The following is a 16,548-nucleotide window of genomic DNA, read 5'->3' as shown; positions in this document are numbered from 1 at the left end:
CATATCAGCCTCATGAAAGGTGGCAGAGGTGGCCTTTAGCTGTGTTTTTGCTGCCTTTATTACCTTACTTTGTTTCTTGGGAGTCTTTTGATTTTTTTTTTGAGACATTTGCCTTGGAGGGTTGCAGTATCAGGTACCTCTGCCCAGGGCTCACGAGGAGACCCCAGACCCAGGACAGCCCAGCAGGGACTTCAAGGTGCTGACAGGGCCTTGGTGGACCTGGCAAAGTGTCCCACCTATGGAACTTGCCTTTGAAATAGAAGAGCTGTGGAGGGAGGCCTTTTGTTTCTCAGCAGAATATCCATTCCGGGTGGGTTTGTCCCTTAAAGACCCAGGAGCCTGTCTAAGTCCCAGGGTCCACGTGGGGAGAATTGGGAAGGGCACAGTTGGGGTTTCTGGGAGCGGTCCTCTGCCCTGGCCCTGCCCCTGGGCCTCCTACTTCAGGCCCTCTCCCCTGGCCACAGGAATGAGCTGCCCACTCTGGGTTGCCCAGGGGAATAGGCTGTCCCCAACAACGCAGTCATGAAGCTGATTGAGAGCCTGGCCCGCCGTCCAGGGTGGGCTGAAGAGGGCCTTGAGAGCTGGTAGCAAAGAGACCTCAGGATCTCGAAGTTGTTATTATTCTATTGATCCTGTAAAAACGGAAACCTACATAGGCCCCTTGGGGTTGCCCCGCTGGATGCCTGGGTTTCCAAGATAATGTATGTAAGATGCTTAGCACAGTTCCTGGCACACAGAAGGCACTCGATAAATGGGGTCTCTATTATTATTATTATTATTATTATTATTCCTCCTGTGAGCTCTGGGGCTGGGCTATCAGAAGAGTTAGTTGACATTTGGGGCTGGATTATTCCAGCCGGTGCATTGTAGGATGTTTAGCAGCACATCTGTCCTCTGCACACTAGATGCCAGTAGCACCTCCTATCGCATTTGTGACAACCAAGAATGTCCCCAGACATTGTCAAATGTCCTGGGGTAGGGACAAAATCACCCCTGGTTGAGAACCTGGGTTAGAAGAAAAAGCTGAATAAAGATGGAAATCATCTAGGATTCCAGGAGCAGCTGCTCTGTGTTCAGGACGTACCTCTTTTTTCACCCAGAGAGCCTGGGTCTCAAGACTCTGCAGGGAGTGAGTGGCTGGCCCTGAGCACCCCAAGGTGGCTGCCTACAGGGGAGGGGCTTGTGGCAGCGCCCCAGACATAAGGTCCCTGGTGACTCCCCTGGGACCACCAAGCTTCTGTCAAATGCCGCCACTTCCTTGCTTCCTCGGGGGCTTTTGGCAAGACCAGGTGCCTCCAGAAGCACCCTGACTCCCGGAGGTCAGCTCTAACCATCCCATGCTCTCCATCACCCTCCTGAGAAAGGCCCAGACTCAAGTTCATTAGGCTGGTGGTACATCTCTTACTGTCACCAAACAGTCTTTCTGAAGAATTCTTGGTGTCACAGACCGTTGATAGCTTAGGGAGGGGGCACAGAGAGGGGTTCAAGGTTACCTTGTCCCTCACCTGCCGTTTGTCCAGAGGGGGCAACTGTCGGGAGCTCTGTGGCCTCAACCTCCCCTGTCCCCCCAGCCCCACTGTGCCCTTGGCCTGAGCCTCAATTTGAAAAGCTCAGGCCCAGGCTATGGGAAAAATGCTCCCGATCCAGAGAATGAAGCCCACCTCCCTGGGCCTTTGCCCTGCTGCCGCGCACCTTGGGAGGCCGCTCTGTCTCCTCTGCCAATGACTGTGCCCTGGGCACTACAGACGTCACAGCAGCCCAGGCGGGAGCCCATCGTCCCCCAGATGTTACCTTCCTTGTGGCCACCCCGCCCCCAGGCTCTGCAGAGCCACAAGCCCCTACTCAGCCTGGTGGGAGGCACAGGCGGGGCTGCATCCCCAGGATGACAAAGCAGGGGAGCGAGGGAGAGGCTCCTTCTTACCCGAAAGCGCACCTTCCCGTGGGCGCTCATCTGCAGATAGAGGCGGTGGGGGCCATTCCAGTTGCCATAGACGATGTCCACTTTGCCGTCGCGGTTGAAGTCGGCCAGGGCGACACCTCGCCCGTGCTGGTGGGGGTCATCCACACCTGGGGAGGAAAGGCAGGCGCCCTCAGGGCAGCGCCCCCTGCAGGCTCCACAAACACTCCCCTTGCCAGGGCCCCGTGAAGAGCAGCAAGGGAGCGTGAGCCTCGTCCTGTCCCGATCTCTCCACAGGGGCAGAAGCTGGGAAGCCACCTGGGTGCAGAGAGAACCAGAGACTTGCCTTCAAGCTGCACCTGCCCAGAAAGTACTATTTTTACTCGGTTTTGGGGCAGCATGGGGTGGGGGAAGGAGACTTGTGGAGATTCTGGAGGACTAAAGCCCTCCCCAGCCACCCCTGACACTGGGATACATTAAGTTGATCATCACTCTTTTGCTCAAATTTCAGCGCTTCCCCAGTACTCTTGGGTCAAGTTCAAATTCCTGCCCGGGGAGCACAAGGTCCTTGCCCACCTTATCTGGTCTTTAACTGGTACCACTCTTCCCCCTTCCTCATAAGCACTGGCCACCCGGGGTTCCTTTCATTTCTCAAATGACCCAAGCTCTTTCCGGCTTCTGGGCTTTCGCTCAAGTTGGTCTCTCCTTCTGGAACGCTCTTGCCACGGCTCTTGGTTACTTGGCTCCTTGTTTTTTTCTTCTGCTCTCAGCTGTAATGTCACCTCCTCAAGGAAGCCTTCCCTGACCACTCCCATGAAAATAAGCCCCTCCCACCCACCCTGCTATTCATCCTGACAGCCTCCCATTCTCCTCCATTGAGCTGATCACACGTGCAGTTATGTTCCTTTGTGGGGTCCAGTTTTCCTACTAGACCTTACACTCCATGAGGTGAGGGTCTGTCTTCTTGTTCATCTGTGTTCCCACAGAGTCTATCTCAGTGCCTGTGGTGACCTGGTATTTTTCTGTAAATACTTGCTGAATGAATGAAGAGACATAAATAATTTGACAGAAGGCGACCAGGGACTTCGGTGACAGCAGAGAAAATACAGCACCACGACTGAGAAACGCACAGTGTGCCTTGTGAGATCTGGGAAGAAAGCTTATGGGTTCAGTGTCACCTGTTTGCGCTGTCCCTGCATCTACCAGTGGCCAGTGGGACTGAGGTGATCCTGGGGGAGGATGGAGGGTGGTTTTGCCCAGAGGGATGGCCTGACCTCCTGGTTGCCCAAGGCAGACAGGATCCTTCAGGTCAAGTGCAGAGCTGACAGGCAGTGGAGGCTGGCTCTAAATACCCACACTGAGTCTTCTGGAGGACAAACTGCCATTGGTCATCAGGCCCTCAGAGATGGCAGGTGATAGGACAATATGATGGGGGATGGGGATCACGGACCCAGGACACAGGGAGCTCTTGCCAGCTGCAAATACGGAGATTCTGAGGATAGGGGCCAGCAGAAAGCAAGGTGGGGCCCCGCTGAGAACCTTGGGGGCTGAGCATCCTCTTGGGGGAGGGGAGGATCGGGAGGATCTGGAGGATGGGTGGGGGTGGGGGAGAAGAGGCAGGGAGACCCAGGCTTGAGAAAGAGGGTTTGCAAAGGCATGGGGGCAGCCTCTAACCTCTAGGATGAAATACCCCATTAATTCTCTGCAAAACTCCCCAGCCCGAACGTCGGTGGCCTTCTGTGTTGGCCCATTTCTCTCCTATCTATGAGGCACCTTGACAAGGAGCTGGTTCCCTTTCACGAGAATAATCGGTGCCAGGCTGCACTTCACAGCAGCATCTGTTTGGGTGATGAATGCCCTCTTGACATGTCTTGTTAAACCCCTGCAATCACTCTGACTTTCAATTACGGGCATAGCACCTTTCCTCTCTCCTCCCGCCTGATACCTTCTCCCACTCCAACTTGCTCGCTCACCTCTGCTTCCGTCTCTTTAACACCTTATCAAATCCTCTAGGTTTTCTCCACCACCACCTCCTCTTCATTTCATGATTTTTCAGCAATGAGAAAATTTGCTGCTGGAGCGTTTAACAGGTGAGCTGGGTGGGAGGACAGGCCGGGGAGCTGCCTCCATCTTTAGCTTTGCCCGGGAAGAACAGGGGAGCTGACTGGCTGCAAGGGTGCATTTGTGGGGTGTTCAAAATGGGAACTCCCGGGCAGAGTGCTGGAAGGGCAGGTACTTGTAAGTCACAGAGAATGGATTGGTACCTGCTCAGGGATTGTATGCTAGCTGTCAGCACCAGCTGGCGCTTGTAGGACCTTGGATCTATGTATCTACATCCCCGCTCACCTCTTCTTCCGGAGGCCGGAGCTCGTCCCTATGCCACCAGGAAGGAGAAATCAAACCTCCCATTCCTTGGCACGGTGGGGAGGAAGTGGGTGGGGAGAAGTGGTTGAAGGGCAGACTGATTACGTCCACATACTTTTATTATGTGTCCCAGTCCTTGCAGACACAGACAGATTATTATAGTGATGTAGGAGCCTGAGTGAGTGGTACATGCAAAGGCAGTGGGAATACAGAGGAGGGAGTGCCAATCTCTGCCACACGGCACAGAAAGAGGCAGGAAAGGCTTCACAGATAACATCTAAGCTGAATGTTGAAGGATAAATAGAAGTTTTGCAGATAGAGAAGGGGGAGAGGGCACTTCAGGTGGAGAGGATTGGCAGGTGCAAAGGCCCTGAGGCAGATGGTGGATGAACACAAAGGGAGGAAGGGGAGCAGAGCTGGGAGCCTGGAGTACTATTTTGTGTAGATTTTATTCTGCTTCATATTATAGCTATTCGTTCATTTGTCTGTTTCCTCCTCTAAAACGTCAGTGCCTTGTATGGGCAGGTGGGGGGAGTGAGGTAGGGTGATCTTAGCCTTATTCAGGTCAGCGTCCCCAGCTCTTAGCACCAGCCTGGCACTTAGCACAGGTTCAATAAATGGTTACTGGATTGAGTTGAATGTTTAAGATGGATGTGGGGAGGGGAAATGGAGAGAGGCAGCTTAGAGTGGAAACCAGTGCTGAGAGACACAAGCAGGACTCAGAGGGACACGGGCCAATCCCAGTCGCTGGAGAATGGATAACGGTCAGGCGTTCCAGATGCTGTCTCCCCAGCCACAAACATCCCCTGCATCCTGAAGCATGGGGATGTGGAATTAAAGGTGACAAGCAACATTTCCCTGTGCGGTGCAGACAACGACTTGTCCCGCTCTCCCTGGGGCCTGTGGGACCTGGAGGGAGCAGGGCAGACCAGAGTCCCCTGTAGGGTGGTGGGGGTCACAGGACAGAGGCTGTTTTACTCACCAGCACCGGCCGCAGCATCCACGAAAGTGCCGTCCCCCTGGTTGTGGAAGAGGAAGTTGGGCCCGTTCTCGTTGTCGCAGAAGATATCCGAGGCACTGCTGCTGAGGATGGGGCCCACGCTTACGCCCCGGCCCCCTGGGAGAGGACATCGGCTCTCACTAAGCGGCAGAAGCAAAGCCCCAGGCCCGCGTGGAGGATGGGGGTCGCCTCGGAGGCCCATGAGACGCTGCTATGGTGATGCCTCCGAAGAGCTGGGGGTGGGGGGCGGGGAGGGGCGGATTCCGACATTCCGGATGCTTCCCGGAGCCCAGATCTGGGCTCACGGTTCCAGAAACCAACGTGGAGGGTGACTGCACCGATGATGAGGCAAGAGAGGAGCAAGATGGAGTCACTTTGTGCCAAAGGAATGATTCCATGAGCTGAGGAACCCAGAGGCCACCGCACAGAGCCTTCTCTTCCCTTTGGTAGCTGAACTACACTAATCCTAAACCCATCTCTACCTGCAACAATTTGATCAAGTCACAGATTCCCTGACAGCCCCCAGCCTTACCCTGATCACACATATGCTGGTCAAGATACTGGGTGTGTTCCAGTTCTAAGGACCTATAGAAAGAGGTTCCAGCCACAGGTACAGGGTAGAAACAGGTTCCAGCCACAGGTACAGGGATGCTTACTTTGTTTTGCTTGATGTAGGAAACAAATGCGAGCACCTGCCTGTCCATCAATAGCGATGCAGATGGATTACGGTGCATCCATATGACGGACTATTCTGCAGCTACTAAAAAGACTGTGTAGATCCGTGGGTATTGACTTGGAGGAATGCCCATGACATATTGTTAAAGGAAAAAGCAATTTGCCAAGTAATGGTATTGTGTGATCTTATTTTTATTTTTTAGAAAAAGGAAAACAAATGCTACTTCTGAATATATGTGTTTGTGCAAACTTGTTTTTGAGTTTGGGGAAGAGTGGGGAAGGCCACACTCCAAGCTGTTCACATTGGCTGCCCCGATGAGGTAGGGTTTAGGGAGGGAAGGAGAGACAGTATGTTGGCCTTTTTTGGGAATGTCTGTATTGTTTGGCTTATTGTAACAAGAACTGTTTCTGTAGTTTGAAAGGAAAAAATCCAATAAGGTGTATATTTTTTAAGACAGAAAGAGGGAATCCCCTGGTGGTGCAGTGGTTGGGAATCCGCCTTCCAATGCAGGGGGCGTGGGTTCGATCCCTGGTCGGGGAACTAAGATCCCACATGCTGCGTGGTGTGGCCAAAAATTAAAAAGAAAAAAAAAAAAAAAAAGAAAGAAAGAAAGCCAGCTCTACGTTAGGGTTTGAAATGCCCAAGATCAATGTGGACATGTCACCAAGTCTAATCTTAAGGTGTCTTGAACAAACCACCCCCAACCAGTGAGTTTCAAATAAAGCCCTGAAAGCCTCCCCTCAGCCTCACTCCCACCCCAAGTATGGTGCAGAAAACAACCTGACCAGGACCAGGACATGGATTCTAGTCCCAGCTTGGCTTTTTTACAAGCTCTGTGACCTTGGGCAATTTACATTACCCGTTACCCGTTTAGCCTCGGTTTTTCTCATCTGAAAAATGCAGATAGCGTGACCTGCCTTTTCTATTTCAGGGTTTTTGAGAGGATCAAATGATGTTAAAGGTCTCTGTGAATCCTACAACCTTGCTACTCAGGTGTATCACCCGTGAGCTTGTCAGAAATGCAGAATCTCAGGTCCCTACCCACCCAAACAGGACCCCTGGGGGTTTTATGTGCGCAGTAAAGTTTGGAAAGTGCTGCTCTGAAGGGCTGTTCAGTACAATAAGAGCAGTTATTAGAGCACCCAGAAGAATGTGATTTTTAAAAAAAGTAAATGAGCACTCAGGCAGACCTGAGTGATGCTGAGCCAGGCGCCCTCCCCAGCCCGCTCCTGGACAGGGCAGAGGTTTCCACTGTGCTAATTTGGGATGGAGGTTCTTTTGGTCCCCAGGCTCCTCCCATCCTCTGAGATTTGTCCCTGGAGGAAATCATGGGGCCTTTCTCACCTGTGCACGTGGAGCTTGCCCACCAGGGGCCGGCTTTGGGGCCAGAGTGGGGCAAATGGCATTGCCGCAGTCATTGTTCTCCTGGTGGGGCTCCTCGTTAACACATCCTGGGCCCTGTGCCCCCGGATTTCTCCCAGGTAATCTGATTAGCTCTCAAGGAGAGCTCAAGCCTCGTGAAAATTGAGCCACTGAACCCACAATGCTCCCGGGGCGTGCGCCTTCATTAGGAGAGCCCAGGCGTGGGGTAGGGCGGGAGGCTTTCAGAAGCCTTTCTTTTCCTAAGCCAGCAGGGAGGGTGCTGGGCTACAACCTGGGCACCTCTTCTGCCCATTCAAAGAGTGCTGCTGAGTGCCTGCTGGCAGCTGTCCCTGCCCTGGTCCTGCCAGACTCCAGCCCAGGAGCAGGCTTCGGTGAGAAACCCTCGGTCTTGTCTGGGCCCCCAGCAATTCCAGGTGGGACTCCGGGACTTTCTGCCATGCAACTCCATCCTTCTTCCACCGCTCCAGCGTCCTCCAATTTCCTCTCTGCCTCTGGCTCCCAAGCTGTGACACATTCCCTTCATTTTCTACAAAGCAGGTTATTTCCCTCTTGGACAAATTTCTAAATCTTTCTAATTAACTAATTGGGTTGGGTTGAAGCCTTGCACCATTTGTAACCTGTAATTACTAGAAAATTGCCATGGTAACCACACTACTAATTAGTGACAATTTATTGCCATGGCAACTGGACCATAACAGAGATGTTACCCACAACTCTTGCTTGGCAAGTTTGCTGCACAGTTGGGGAGCAGGTGAGTCGAGACAGTCGGGGAGCCGGCCTCTTGGGCACGAGCCCCAGCAGCCTCAGGATGGAGGGCCAAACGGGGGTCTGAGGCAGGGACAGCCAGGTGCCTGCATCCCTCGCTGAGGCCGCAGGGGAGACTCTACTTCCAGGTCCATCATGTTAGCTCTCTTCAAACTAATAAAATCCATCCATCTTAAGTGTAGCCTGACTCTCCCACTCCCTGCCCGGTCATTGACAGAGGCCCCTTATTCCGCAAGTATCTTCTACCTGGACCTTCCCCTCCTCCCCTAGCTCTTCCCCTACGTCTCCCTGTCTTCTCTGTTACACCCACCCTGTCTCCTGGCCTCCTAAGGTTTAGCACACACCTTATGGGGCTACCAGGGGCAGTTAGGAACATCTTTATTTAGCCTTGGAAAATGATGTTCCAATAGGGAGTTAAACTCCACTTTACATCAATTCATTCTTTTATACTTGAGGCAAGAATGTCCTCTTGGGGGCAAGCAGCTCCCCAGTTGGGGCTGGAGAGGCGCACCGGCTGGTAGGAAAGACTGGGGATCAGGAAATTCGAGTTGCGTGACCTTGGGCATGTCACTGAACCTTTCCGGCCATCTGGGTTTCTCACCTATAACGCGAGACTGATAATAATAGCCCCTTCCCAGGCTGTCATAAATATTAAGTGAGCTGGTTTTTGGAAGGTACCTTGGAAAATGTCAGGTGCCACAGAGTCATTAGTGGGACTATTTCCCACCTGTTGGGTGAATAATATCCCTTTATTTTTCCAGCACTTTCAAGCTTCAAAGGCCTCCTTGTTCTGCTGTTGGGTGTGAACGCTGCTTCCTGCCCATCCCTTCCTGAAGGCTTCTCACTCTGCCCACCAGGCTGGGTGGAAGAGGCGGTGACAAGGGAAAATGCTTCCCTACGGCCCCCTCTTCCTCCTGCCACATTCTGACACCCCCTCTGATGATCCGCTCAGTGGGCCTGAGCCCACGGGGCAGCCTCGTTTACCCTTAAAAACTGCACCCCTAGACCTCTGAACCCCTACACTTGGGAGACGTAGACCCAAGTCCAATCTGGGTGCAGACAATCCATCTCTTAGACTGCATCAGGGCAGCCCTCGGGGTTGGGGCTGGGGGTGGGGAAGGGAAAGAGAGGCTGTAGGGAGCATGCGGGTGCATGCTGTGGGAACTGTACAGCAGAGGGCCCGGGATGACGAGGCAGGGGGATTCGCCGTGCTAAGGAAAAGCCTCTAGGGGCTGCCCGGCCCTCTGCACCTTCTCTGGAGGCAGGAACTTGGGAAGTGTGCCCTCCCGGCCTTGGTCTCCCTCCGTGAGGTGGAGGGGGGAATGAGAAGGTCTGCAAGGCTCCTTCCAGCTCTACTTTTCAGTGCATCCTCCTGGGCCCCTCTACAGTCTGCACCACGCGGGCTCTGCGGCGAGGCTGTCAGACAAGGAACCTGGACCCGTGGGATTATTCTGCTGATTAATGATTCTAGTGGGTGCTAAGGCCTGCAGGTTGCCAAGAACATCCAAGATATTATAAAAGAATAGCAAAGCACTGGAACATGTAGGGGTGGAGGAATGGACAGTGTGTGTGTGTGTGTGTGTGTGTGTGTGTGTGTGTGTGTGTTGGAGAAGGAGGTGTGAGAAGGGCAGGATGGTAACAGCCTAAACTTCCTGAAAATTCTAACACAGAATCATACTGTGTTAGTGCTGGTGTTGCTACCCCCGGGTCCTCTGAGAGTGGTCCAGATGCTGGGCAGAGTTCCGAGTGTACTGGTGTGGAGGGTATTAGACAAAGACATTCCCACTCACCCCTAATCCCTCTGGTCTGTCCCTGCAGGACATTGAGGGAGATGCGGTGGCAGGAGGACAGGCTCCATCATTTGTCCACTGGTGGGGATTTTCAAACCTTGGGCACCTGGTGGGTGCAGGAGGGAAGTCGCTCCTCTCTGTGTGCCCACCCCCCGAGGCAGGGAGGGGGCTGGAAGTAGCTGTTTCACGAGAGAGGGCAGGAAAAGGAGGGGCAGGAATAGCTCCTCTGGCTGCCTGTCGGTCAGTCCTGTGTACTAGGTATCATTCACGATTCACCTCACCTCATCATTTTCTAGATGAGGAAACCGAGTCTCAGGGAGGCATAACTGCAGCCAGCAGGCAAGGGATCACAGTTGAAACCCACGTCTGAGTGACCCCAGAGCCACCCTCTCCCCAGAGCACGCTCTCAAACATTTCTACTCAAGTTCCCTCTCAGCAGAAAAGGGATCTGTACTCCTGGTAAGGCCCAGAATGGCCAGCCATAGGCTTGACATTAAAAAAAAGACAAAAAACTCTCTTGTTTTAGCTGAAGAAAATGTGTACCAAGATTGCATTTGTATTCTATAACATCTGTGTTTGCTTTGAATAAAAAATGATGTCCCTCTCTGTCAATCATCTCATGCTTCTGACACTGTGTTTCTTGGGGCTTTGGCGGGCCTGTGGCTGTACTCCCTGGGGGTCCCGGGCCCTGGCTGAGAAGCCCGCCACTCTAGCCCTGCCTGTCCCCAGCTGACAGGTCTGGCTGCACTCCCACTGCAAGGCCAGCACTGCCTGGGAACCCGGGAGACTCTGAGGACCCCACTCTGCCGCCCCGGGTCACCTCTCTGGAGCCGGCTGGTAGGGGTCCTCCAGAAGGCCTCGGCTGGGCGTTAGGCATCTCTGTCTCCTCCAATAATGACTTCCTATAAATCAGGTCTGCCCTCTGCTTTGTTCTACACTGCTCCCAGCCAACAGCAAAACTCCCCACCCAATATCATAAATCCACCTTCATTTTCTTTCCAAATTTCTTTTAAGGCTTCTTTAATCACCACCTTGCAGCCTGGACAGATGTTCCCTAAAAGGGTGAGGCCAAATTGCAGAGCTCCTGGGGAGGCAGTAGAGGCCAGGGAGAGGCAGGGTCCAGAGTGAAGAAGGGAAGAGAGATGGATTCCAGTGGGAATAGGGCTGAAGATGCCCACGCCTGTGCCCAGGACTGGAGGACATGCCAGGAGACACTTGCAGAATACCTCCAGGGCAGGGGTTAGCCCTGTTCGCTTTGTGCTTCCCCCCTGGGCTCCCTACACCCAGGAGATGCCCAGCAGAGGGTCCTGGCATCCTTCTTTCAGAACCTCAGAGGAGGGTGTTGATATCTGCTACACTCGGTGGGTACTGCCTGTGCGTTAGGCCCTGTGCCAGGCATGCTCTATGTTTATCTCCTTTAATACCCCCATTTTTCAGGTGAGAAAACTGAGGCGCAGAGAGGTTAATAAGTTGCCCACTGCTGCCTGGGCAGGAGGACATGGTGGAGGCAGGATCTGCACCCAGTACTCTGGCTCCAGACCCTGTCCACTTAGCAGCTCTGCTCCACGGCTAGTTCAAGGTCCTCAGAGAGGCTATGGGAAGTTCCTGAGATCATTCGGGGCCAGAGAGGCAGTGCAAACCTCTTGGTCCCCACCTTCCCCAACCTTGAGTTCCTGCCTGGCTCTCTCATGGGGAGAACTAGTTCTCAGGATTCCCATGCAGGGCAGTTCAGGCTCCAAGAGGCTGCAGGCAGCTGGGGAAGTCGGGGCTTGGAGAACCAGGAACCATGGGGGAGTGGCCTTCCCTCTGCTCAACTCTGCACCAGCGGCTCTGGCTGCACCGCCCTCCAGGGGCCCTCGAGTCCCCCGAGAGCGGGCGCGTTGGCCGCTAGATGGCACTGTGACCTAGTAGAGCGGCGGCCGCCGTCAGAATCCGGAGTCTGGACAAGATGCCTCCCCTCCTCCTCCCGCGGAGCCGGACAGCCCGGTGCGGGCTTCGCCATTGCCCGGCCTGCAGACCGGGATGCGCGGGACAACCCCCTGATGCCCTGAGCAGCCCAGGCTGGGCAGCTGTTTCAGCCAAAAAAAAAACCCAAACAAACCGGGAGCCGCAATTAAAATCCGGAGGGCCAATCCCGGGGGCTGAGTTTCCGGTGGTCGTGCCCCTTCCTCTTTCACCGACCCCTTCTGTCTTGCAGGCTGGAGCAGGATTCTCAAGCTGGAGGTCATCAGAAAGGTCAGCTGGTTGTGGCAGTTTAGGCATAAGGGGCCGGGGCTCTAAGTGCTAGTTTCTCTGCAAACCTCCTGTGTGACCTTGGGCAAGTCCCTTCTCCTCTCTGGACCTCGATTTGTTCTTTTGCAAACAGGAGGTTCTCCGGGGTCTGTCCGGCAGATGGGTGTTGTGTGCCTTGGCTCCGGGGAACTGCAGCTCTCTGACTGCACATCTGGCCATGGCTTGCTTCCCTCCCAGCCTGTTCAGGGCCCTGCTCCTCACTGCCTGCGTCTCTCCCACCTCCCCAGGCCCCAGGGCACAGCCTGGAGCTGAGCACTGGCCACGTGGCAGAGCCTCGGCAATCAGGCCGGGCTCTGGTGGTGGCCCTTACATTTGGGGTCCATTCCTGGGGCTCAGGAGGTTGCTGTGGGCTAGTTTTCCAGCCAGACGTCCATGTGTTGTGAACAGAGTGACGACGGGGGCTGCACGGTAGCGTTGGGGGGCTTGGAGGGCAGGGAAAGGGTGGGCTGGGGAAGGCGGGCAGACAGAAGAGTAACGTGGTGGGCCAAATAGGTTCTTGTCAGCCAAATGGCTTTTGGAAGTCTGCAAAGCTGCTCTAACATGTCCTCTGGGCATGCCAGCTGCCCTGGCCTGCCTGCATGCTCCACGGAAACTGCTGTCCCTTCCTTGAGCTGCCCCGTCCTTCCAGCACAGCCTGGCACAGTTGGCCGGTGCCGCTATCCCCACCCTGTGCTCCTCAGCCGTCTCCTCTTGGCCCCCTCCTTCCCCGTCCCTGGTTCCTGCCGGCCCTTCTGCCAGCCCCAGCAGCGTGAACAGTGTCCCCTTTATGATCACACCCAGCCCCAACCTTCTGAATTCTTTGATTCTGTGTATAACTCTCGCTCGCAGACCTTGCCTCCCTTCCAGCTCATCATTTTCAAGTGCTTCATCTCCCCAGTCTACCCTCCTTCTCCTGCAGATCAAGGCACTTAATTGCCAAACCAGCCCAGTGCATAGAACTGGGAACTGTTCAGAAAAATTGTCTGCACAAGTCGAGGCTGAAGCTCCTGCATGTTTATTCCTTTTCCCAGGAAAACATGGTTTATTACTGACATTCAGCCTCTCTGCTGCACGTTCCCAGGCAGAGCTCTCGTGCACTTTGATGGAGCTTGAGCTGTGCAAACTGTTTTATTGTCTAGCCATTTGTTCCCACAAACTTTGTCAGACAGGTCAACATCAATCTCTCCCTCTCACTGAGGTGGAGAGCTGGCTGGAGAAAGGCATGGTAAACTCAGGAGAGGCTGTGACAACCCTTTCTGGGTAGGACTTTGAGATGATGCCACCACCCAGGTGTCTGGAGGCAGGGGGATGGCCCAAATGACCCTTCAAGGATCCTTCCAGCCCCCAAATTTGGATCCAGGCCAGCTGCCACTTGGAAGTCTGTAGTGCAGGTTGGGATGGATATATCGGGAAGGTCAACTACTGAGGGAATTTCTACACCCGAAGTGCAGGTTGGGTGTGAGTGAGGCCAGAGTTCACGTGAGAAGCTGTGTACACCTCTGGCTTCCTGATTTTTGGCACCCCAAATAGGAACTGGATTGCTCTGCCATCAGCAGTCTATTGGCAGATTATCAGAGTTTAGTCAGCAGCCGTGCTGGAATTAGAAAAACAGCCTTCCCTAGAACGATCTCCCTGTCAGAGACTCTGACAATAGGTCCCCCATCCAGAGAGATATGCGGGGAGCGTGACTTCAAAAAAAGTGCTGGAGAGGTTTTGGAACAAGAACACAATTCTTTGAGCTCAGTTATCTGAGACGAGACCCAGCTGAAGCTTAGGGATTTAGCACTCAATTCCTGGCCGCTTATGTGTAGGTAAATAATTTCATCTGCTGTTTGGCAATAAAGAATGCTTTAAATCTTGGCCTCTGTGATTTGTCAGTTTTCTCTACAGAACCTGTTCACCCGTCATTTGGGTTACAGCAGGGTATGGGGCAAGAGGTTCCAAGGACAGGATGATGTGGTAATGTTCTTGGCTATGTCTGACGTCACCCACTGGGCGCCCCCCCAAAGCCCACCCCTGCCAGATGTCTCATCATCTGGAGAGGTCGCGTGGGAAGAAGCCATCTATGGGTGGTGGGATGGAATAAAGCCTTCATCCTCCCTCCCCAGGGACACAAACCCACCCTCTCCGGTGGTCTCTGATGTATTAGACTCAGACTTGCAGGGTTCCAGCCCCCAGCCCCTCCAGCTCACAGCGCCCCCATGTCACTCTGCCTACCTGTGTATTTGCTGACCCCAGCCTCAGCAGCGACGTCTCTGAGCGCCAGAATGCCCCGGGAGAGGTCACTGGCCTCCGGATCCATTTCAATGAGGGCGTCAGGGCCCACATTACCGTAGGCGTAATTGGCGATGTAGATGGAGTAGCGTCCGGAGCCCTGAGGAGGAAGGGAAGGAGGGTGGGTGAACAGGACCATGGCGGGGGTGGGGTGGGGGTGGGGGTGGGGGGTGCTCAGAGAGCGGCTCCCCCCCTCCTCTCGCAGGACCATAGCTCTTTCACAGGTTCGGGCTCTGCTCCCGGGGTCTGGCGTGCGTGACCTTGCACGACACAACTCCAGAGGTGCTTTTCATAGAGGCTACGAAGTGCACGACACCCCCAGAGTCCTACAGCAAAGCGGCCCCGCTTTTCCTTCCATCCTGTTCCAGAAGAACATCCCTCCCTCTCCTCCACAACCACCTTTTTATAGACAGTTTTCTAATGTGCCTTCTCCTCCAGCTGAGCTCTCTCCAGCTGCCAGCCAGGGTAGCTGCTCAATAAATATTTGCTGATTGATTGATCTACCAATTCCCATTATTCTCAGTCTCGCTCTCCCATTCAAGCTCGCTCCAGCCAAGATGACAAGCAAATTCGTGAGCCATCTCCCTGCCCCACCTCCACCCTGTACTTCTTCACTCCTCCATTTGGGTAGCACGATAGGCTCGGCTACGCCAGGCTCCTCCTTCCCACTTCCACCCCCTTGTTTTTCCCACGTTCCCAGAAAGAAATAGTATATTGCTTCTGCCTTTATAACACTGTCTCAAATATATATGTATATTTTCCCCTTTGCACCTAGGAGAAGCCCTGGGCACCAGCTCCTCCTTGCTGTAGACATTCTCTTCTCTAGTCCAAGACACGGCTGATGAAAGATTCTTTCCTGCCTGTTATTATAATGGTGTTATTTCTTCAATGGATGCCTTCTTTCCCCCAAGAGATCCACACAATTTCTCAATCAGTTTTCTAGCTTTCCTCTTATCCCTTGCAGCATTTCCCTCCAATTAATCAGACAGTACATGTTTCTTGAGCTCTAACGATGTGCAAGGTGCTGGGGTATAAATGTACTTAAGACCAAGTCTTTGTCCTTAGGTTGCTTATAGTCTAGTTTAAAGGAAGCCGACAAGGACCTGCTGTATAGCACAGGGAACTATACTCAGTATTTTGTAATAACCTATGAAAGAATCTAAAAAAAATATATATGTATGTATAATTGAATCACTTTGCTGTACCCCTGAAACTAGCACAACATTGTAGATCAACTATACTTAAATAAAAAATAAAAGTAAAAAAAAAAAAAACGAAGGAAGCTATAAACACAAAACAACCTGGGAAAAACAGCTGAATTTAAGACAGCAAAGTGTGCTCTGTCACCCGCTTCTTTTCAGCCCTCTTTGCTTTCTTCTATTTCTCGTCCAATGGTCCCATGAGAGCCCCCTCTCACCTAACTGGTCACTTTATCCCTCCTTTGGGACCATTTTCTTTGGGGAAACTGATTAAGAGCCACCTGGGTCTAACAGGTGGATGAAGCCAAGGAAGGAGCTCAGGGTCTCCTGGGCGAAGCAGGCGCATCAACAATTATATGTCTGATTGAGTGTGTACAGGGTTTCCTGGGTGCACAGAAGAGGGGCTCTTAACCCAGAGGAAGGGCACCTAGCCATGGGGAGTTCAGAAAAGGCTTTCTAAGAGAAGTCTTGGCCAGGTGAAGTGGAGGGGAAAGAACCTTCCAGGCAGAGATGAGACAGAGAGTGATGAACGTCGGGAAGCCACAAACAGTTTGTCCAATGCTGTCAGAATGTCAAACGCAAGGCGGGGCCTGTCGGGGGAGGACGCTGGAGAAGGTGGCCAACCTGTTCTGTAAAGACTTCTCTGCCCCTTCATTTTTGGTTTCCTGAGTCTCTAGCCTGCTACCTGGGAATCGATGCTTTCCAAGTCTTGTTACTCAAAGTGGCCTCTGGACCAGCAGCATCAGTGTCATCTGGGAGCATGTTAGAAATACAGACTCTCAGGCCCCAGCCCAGACCTGCTGCATCAGAACCTGCATTGTCACAAGATCCCCAGTGATCCCTACACAAAAATGAAGTTTGAGTTGCACTGCTTTACTACGTGGTTTTGTGATTAGGGGAGAACTTTGAAAGGTTCTTGCCCATCACAG

At 53.3% G+C, this 16,548-nt stretch overlaps 1 protein-coding gene across 1 annotated transcript in view; it reads right to left on the bottom strand.

Moving 5' to 3' along the window:
- CRTAC1 (cartilage acidic protein 1) overlaps positions 1-16,548 on the bottom strand; it is a 138,443-nt gene that overhangs the window by 20,516 nt on the left and 101,379 nt on the right. The window contains exons 5-7 of the mRNA XM_007187400.2: positions 14,364-14,520; positions 5,244-5,378; positions 1,922-2,067 (exon numbers count right to left, since the gene is read on the bottom strand). Coding sequence (XP_007187462.2) covers positions 1,922-2,067; positions 5,244-5,378; positions 14,364-14,520 — 438 coding nt within the window. The remainder of the gene's footprint in view (positions 1-1,921; positions 2,068-5,243; positions 5,379-14,363; positions 14,521-16,548) is intronic.

This window comes from Balaenoptera acutorostrata, chromosome 16 (genome assembly GCF_949987535.1).
Source record: "Balaenoptera acutorostrata chromosome 16, mBalAcu1.1, whole genome shotgun sequence".
In the NCBI taxonomy this organism is placed as follows: domain Eukaryota; kingdom Metazoa; phylum Chordata; class Mammalia; order Artiodactyla; family Balaenopteridae; genus Balaenoptera; species Balaenoptera acutorostrata.
This window is presented reverse-complemented; position numbering and strand designations above follow the sequence as displayed.